At 65.4% G+C, this 6690-nt stretch overlaps 1 protein-coding gene across 1 annotated transcript in view; it reads left to right on the top strand.

The window, feature by feature from the left end:
- PRKAR1B (protein kinase cAMP-dependent type I regulatory subunit beta) overlaps positions 1-6690 on the top strand; it is an 85001-nt gene that overhangs the window by 69211 nt on the left and 9100 nt on the right. Inside the window, exon 7 of the mRNA XM_049639032.1 lies at positions 2575-2733. Coding sequence (XP_049494989.1) covers positions 2575-2733 — 159 coding nt within the window. The remainder of the gene's footprint in view (positions 1-2574; positions 2734-6690) is intronic.

A 6690-nucleotide genomic window follows, 5' to 3' on the forward strand; every position in this document is an offset into this window, starting at 1 on the left:
TCCCTGACCCCCTGCTCTTGCCCCCGTGGCGTCTGTCCCTGCTTGGTCATGCTGCATCTAGTATCCATTCCATTGTGGCCCCAGGGACTTTGCACGTCCTGTCCTTGGCTTCAGTCGCCCTTCTCCCACGTCTTTGCTCGTTGAGCCGGACGCTCAGGCCTGGCTCAAGTTCCCCTTCACAGAGAGCTCTCTGCAGACAGTCACTGCCGTGGCCGTTCTGAACGCTCTCTTCACGCCCGGAGCGTGTGTCATGACGAATGTGTGTTTGTGTGATTATTTGCCTACAGCCTTTCTCCCGGCCGGTGGGTGAGTCCCGTGGACAGGAACCCGCTGCCTTCCCCTGCTGACCGCCAGCAGTTAGAACGCGCAGGGCACAGAGGGGCGCTCAGTCCGCACCGGGGTGGTGGACACACGGATGGGTGGGGGTTCTGCTCACGCAGAACGGCCGGGTGGGGGCTCCGGGTTCGGCTGGAGAAGGCACTGTCAGTGGTGGGGCCGTGCGTGCAGCCCAGTGGGGCCTCCCACCATTTTTCTTCTAAAAGAAGAAGAAACAAAAAGTGAAGCAAAGCAAGAAGTAGCCCGTTTGCGTGCCAGCTGGGGTGGGGCCCGGCGCTGTGCCGGTCGCCGTGACAGAGGCCAGTGTCCCGAGAAGGATGGCCTCTTTGTGCTCTGTGGCCGGCCTGCAGTGTGGTCCTGGGCCCTCTGTGGCTCCGCACAATGGTTTTCTCTGACGTCTCGCAGGGAGCTCTCCCAGGCCTGGGCTCTGGGCAGGGAAGGGGGTCCCCTTAGTCCTGCCCTGCCTTTGGGGATGTGCCTCAGGAAACCGGGGTCCAGGGACGCCTGGATGGCTCTGCTGAGCCCCATTCTCTGTCCCCTGGGTCCCTGTGCTGTTTTGTCTGTTGGGTGGCTGGCCCTGCTGTCAGCCGATGGAGGCAGGTGGCTTCTGTGCCCCCTAAGGCACAAGAGACAGGCCCACCCACCTCCCCAGACTGTCAGCAAAGTCTCCCGACCTCCGACCCACGACCCGAGCCCAACATTCCCCCTGGAGGAGTCACAGGAACCATCTGTGTCCTGCAGGATGGGTGCCCGCTCCACGGCTGTGCCGAGCAGCCAGCTGGGCCCCGCAGCGCACGGCGAGGGCAGAGGCACGTGCCCCCGATTGCTTCCCGAGGGGCCGTGGTTGCTGGAGGGGACCTGGGGACGTCTGGGGCGTCCTGGAGCTATGCAGCTGGGGTCCATGCACGTGGCTGCTGGGGGAGTCACGCCTCCGTGGCCAGGACTTCACTGCAAGGAAGCCCAGTGCGGGGAGGGCTGGCCCGGCTGTGCCTGGGTCACCGGGAACACCGATAAGTGGTCACTGCCCCCTCTCCACGGGCCCCGGGTCCCCTTTGAGAAAACCAGGGGTGCATGTTCTGGGGGATGTCCCTGCACGTCCGTGGCAGAGCAAGGCGGCCTGTTCCCTGCCCCGTGGGAAGGACGGGACACTGTTCTCGTTCCTCGAGGGCCTCGTCGTGTGGACCCTGGCGTCTCTTCCCCCAGGGGCCCCGCTGCCCAGACTTCCCTGCGGGAAGCGAGTGCCGAGCCCCTGCTCCTGGGCCTCACTGTGCCTCAGCCCTGCCCACCCCTCTTGGTCGGCCGGGTCTCCCCTGACCCTCGCCCGCACGGAACGCGGAGTTCTCACCTGCATGGCGTCTCCTTGCAGACACGCGCTTCTGTGTGTCAGTCGTAGGGCAGATAATGAGTCGTTGATTCCGGCAAGAATCACGCCCGTGATTCACCGCAATCCATTCTTTCCCGACGTGCACCCATTTTGCCAATGGGAGCTGTTCTTAAAGCTCATTGACACGCTGGGGGATAATGCACGTGTTGTGTCAGTTTATAGGAACCAGACCGGCACCACATAATGGACAATCTCGCCATTCTTGTGCGGTCCGGAACGTGCAGGGTCGGTCATAGTGGGAGCACTGTGCCGAGTACGCACGCGGGCTGAAAGGGCCCTTCTCAGCACAGCCTCGTCTCGTCGGTGCCCCAGCAGCGTCTCCACTGACCGCAGGCCCAGGGAGCCTGGCGCTGTCCCGGGCAGGGCAGGCCCTGCCAACATGGCTCCTTCCGGGCCAGGCCGGGCCCGCGCTCTGGTTGGAGGTGGGGGCGCCGGGCAGAGACCCGGAGAGCGTCCGCAGGGGCGCCCTGAGTGTGCGGCTGGGGAGACAGGCCCCAAGGCCCACCTCAGGCGGATGAGGAATCGAATCGAAGGCCGGCCAGGGACGCAGGCAGGGCTTTGCTCGGACCAGGAGCCCTGGGCAGCACTTCCCCCTTCGTCTCCGGCCCGTCTCGCCGACAACTGGGGCCAGACTCAGAAGGTGCCATCGCCCCCGCCCAGCCAGGGCTCTGTGCGGGGCTGGGAGTGAGACGGGCAGCAAAGCTGGCAGAGGTCCAGGCCGTGCCCGGGCAGGCGAGGTCCTTGCCGGGTCCCCTCTGGTGGGCGTGGAGGAGGGCTCCCGGTGTGGGACGCGCCGGCGTGACCCCACGTGTCCCCTGGGACACCTCTGACATTTCTCTATCTGTCCCCTGAAGGTATACGTGAATGGAGAGTGGGTGACGAGCATCAGCGAAGGGGGCAGCTTTGGGGAGCTGGCGCTCATCTACGGCACCCCCAGGGCAGCGACCGTGAAAGCCAAGACGGACCTCAAGCTCTGGGGCATTGACCGGGACAGCTACCGGCGCATCCTCATGGTGAGCGGCACCCGGCACACCCACAGCCAAGCATCTGTGGGGAGCCCTAGCTTTATCCAAGGGAGGGTGATAGATAAGGGCCAGTGGGGTGGGTGGAAAGTGTGGGAGAGATTCTGGAAACTTCTTAAAAGGCAAGCAGGTAGCTGGGGGGGCTCCTTTGCCTTCCTTCCCTGTCTCTTTTTAGCTGTTTGGAATGGGGTCGTCATGGCTGGAGCTCTCGCTGCCACCCTGGATCACGAGGTGACTGAGACTAGAAACCCACTCACCAAGGGGGTAGAGCAAAGAGATCCAGGGGCCTGGCTCTGTGGTGGCCCCGGCACAGCGGGACCAGACTGATTGGCCCCAGACATCCTCACGCAGGGATCAACCCTCAGGCGTTTTTGCCTCTCTCTCTCATGGGTAGCCACATCCACTCTTGGCTGGTGCAGGGTGGCCACAGGTCCCCTGTTGTACCATCAGGGGCATGGCAGATGCACAGGGGGCTCCCAGAGGTGATCTGGGAGCTGGGGAGGCCCTGCCTGTGCCCACTCAGTGCCCATCCTGCACACATGTTCGTGGTGCTGAGACCCACCCGGGAATACCACGGGTGCCGCACCCGGCCTTGGGAAGCTTCCCTCGTGCTAGTGGGGGAGTCAGGGGACAAACACACGCCTCAGGTGATGACAGTTCCTTGGAAAAAGATAAAGCTGAGAACGGGGTGGAGGCGACTGGGAGGCGTGGAGGGGCTGCTGTTTTCTAGAAAGGCCCCAAGCCCCCCTCCCGTGATGAGGTGGCATTTGAGCAGAGGTATCTGAGCAGGAACCAGCATGTCCAGGAGAGGAGTGTCCGGGCTTGCATGGACAGAGGGAGCAGCGGGGTTACCACCGTGGATGGGGACGCAGGGGTCCCGTGGGAGATGCGGTCCGTGGGCTCACCACCCCCACAGAGCCCTCAGCTCCCACCCGAGTGTGCAGGGGGCCTCCAGAGAGGCTTCCACAATGGACGGGGGGCCGTCCTGGGGGGCATGGAAACATCCTGACCCTGGGAGGGTGAGGGAGACCAGCCCCCAGCCTGGAGACCTTTGGTGTCCCCCACGTGCCCTGCAGGGCTAGGCTGTGTCCCTGGGGATGGTGCAGCTTCCGGTGATGGCGTGGGGTGGGGGCTGTGACCTGGGGACGCTCTGGGGGAGGCCTGGGTTCGGTCCACAGGCAGTTTAGAGAAGCCCCAGGCCTCAGTCAGATGGGAGCCTGGGGTTAGGGCCCGGCCCAGACTGCCCCTCATCCTGGGAACACCCGCGCCCCCGACCCGTCCTGGTCCCGCTGTAACACCGGGTCTGCATGACGCGGGGAGGGTTCAGTGCCGTCTGGGGGGTCGTGGTCTGATCGGGCTCCGTGCGTGTGAGGAAGCGCCCTCTGTGCACTCAGCAAGCATCGACGGAGCGCCCACCGCGTACGGGAGATGTGGAGCCCCGGATACGCTGGGAGAAAGCTGCACGTCCCTGCGTCCTGGAGCCCAGCCCGTGCTCTCTGCTCGTGTCCTCCACCTGCCGGCGCCTGTTTTCCTGGGAGAGGCCGGCTGCCCGGTGGGGGAGGGGGGGTGCCCTGACCCCCCCCACCCCCACCCCGCCCCCTCCCGGCCGGGGCAGGTTTGGGAGCGGACCCAGAAGCCTCTGCCCCTCCGCACACACCTGGCCCGTGTTGCATAAGCCACTGTTTCTCGCCATCGTCAGTGCTGAGTCCTTCTGGGCTGTGGGATTTTTGTGGCTGGAACCTTGTATTCAGGGAAGTTCCCAAACCACCCAGGCAGCTGGCACTTCCTCTGTCTTCATTCTGAAGCCCCGTGTGCTAAGAATAGCCACAGCTGTGTTGCGAGTCCGCAGAGCCTCCCAGTCTGGGGAAGGAACACGGCAAGTGCCGGCCGCCTCGGAAGGGAGTGTCCTGCCGGACGGCGTCCGTCTTAGCGTCCATCCTGGGTTTGGACAGATTTGGAGGCACCCATCATGCAGCGTGGCCCTGCCATCATGCATCCGCTTAGCGCTGAGCTGGGACACGCCATGGGGAGCCGGGGGGGGGGTGGTGGAGGGTGCCAGTGGTGTCCCCAGGGGTTCGGGACGTCTGATCTGGAAAGTTCCCGTGAGCGTCCCTTCCCTTCCCTCTGCTGCTCTGTGCGGTGCGGAGGCGCGGACAGAGCTCGGCGAGGCCAGCCCGCCCGGCCACCACCACTGAGCAGGGCCAGGCTCTGTCCCCGCATCTGCAGCGAGGGGGCGTCCTGGTCTGCTGGCTGCTCCCCCTGCGTGGAGGACGCAGAGAATCTCCTTGGGCCCCCATGCTCCCGGGAAGCGGAGTCCCACCCCAGCCTCTCCTGCACCGAGGGGCGCTGCAGACTCTCAGAGCTGCCTCCCACTCAGCTGTGAACAGGCCCCCGGGCTCCCACCCACCCTCACCCAAAGTCTCCCTCACAGCGGGAAGCCACCCCAAGGCGGGGGGCGCCTCGGTCGGCCGCTGCGGCCAGTCTCCTCCCGCGAGCTGTCCTGCAGCAGGAGACGGCTGGACCGAGCTACGCTGGCCTTTAGTGTCCGAGGTCCCTGGGCAGAGTCGGGCCTGTCTTCCACTGGGTGGCATCCTTGCTGGGAGGGCTGTGGGAACCATCGGTGGTTTTTCAGAAGAAATGTGTTTTCCGCAGCGAGGCCGGCGAGGACGTCAGGTGGCCCGGGCTGAGCATCCACACCGGCCACAATGGCGGCCACGGTGTTGGAAACGCCCTGGGCTCTGCCACGGGCCGCCTGGCTCTGCGTCCTCGCCTTGGCCACCAGCCGCGGCCCGGCAGAAGCCCCTTCAGTGCTGTGTCGTCTGGCAGGGAGGTGGACGGCTGGCTGGGTCCCCTGGCCCTGTTGGGGCCTCGCCGGATGGAGGGCCCCGGGGATGACCGTGGGCCTCTGTGTGGATTCTGAACTCGGGACTTGTAGCCTCTGTGGTGCTGGGGAGGCCTGGGCTCCCGTAACCTTCACGGGACCCTCTGGGGCGGGACTTGTGCAGCCGAGGAAACAGGCCAGAAGTGGGAATGTTTGCCCGCACGCCTAGTCAGGGGGCGGCGATCAGACCCAGGGCTGTCCGGACGCCCCTCCTGTGTCACGTGTGCGTGCAGCTCCCAAGTCCTGGACGCCCTGAGCTGGGGAAAGGCGCACAGCGCAGCCTCCGTTGGCCTGCCTGGGGCCTGCCCTGCCCCCCGCCCCCAACGCCTCCCACGCTCAGCACTGCCCTTCCCATCCTGGCTCGCCCAAGTCTCCCACCTTCTCCTATGCATCCCGTGTCTGTGTGGCCACGAGACAAGGGGTGTCCGCCCCAGTGGACCCCCTGTGCTGGCCTCTTGGAGCGGCCTCCCAGCGCTGCCCTCGCCTGCCATCGGTCCCTGTGCCCTGTGTCAGGCACCGTGAGGTTCTCACTGCAGAATGGTAAGGCCGGGCCTCCAGTGGCCCCGTGGGCGGCTGCACCGACCAGGCAGGGGCAGAGCTCTGTACTTACCCACGGCTCCTGAGCGCACTCCGTGCGCTGGGGACAGGCCCTCCTGGTGTCAGCCTGGGCTGCCTCTGTCTTCAGATGTCAGGCCCTGCGGGGGGAGGGCCACCGGTCCCCCAGTTTCCAGCCCTTTCTGTGGGCATTGAGCACCCCCCACCCCTACCTGAAGAGGGCCTGTCCGAAAACGACCTTATGCTCTAGAACATTCTCAGCATTTCTTTGGGTTGAGCCTCAGGAGGCTGTGGGTGTAGTGGTGACCCCCTGAATTTGGAGGCTGAGGGCTGGATGGTCCCGGCTCTGCTCAGCCACCGGGCGGCCTGGCGCGTCAGGGGAGGGGTGATGCCCAGCATACCACGGTCCAGGACTGCACGCAGTGGGTGCCTTCCAGGGAGGGGTGATGCCCAGCGTACCACGGTCCAGGACTGCACACAGTGGGTGCCTTCCAGGGAGGGGTGATGCCCAG

This window comes from Panthera uncia, chromosome E3 (assembly GCF_023721935.1).
Source record: "Panthera uncia isolate 11264 chromosome E3, Puncia_PCG_1.0, whole genome shotgun sequence".
NCBI lineage: Eukaryota > Metazoa > Chordata > Mammalia > Carnivora > Felidae > Panthera > Panthera uncia.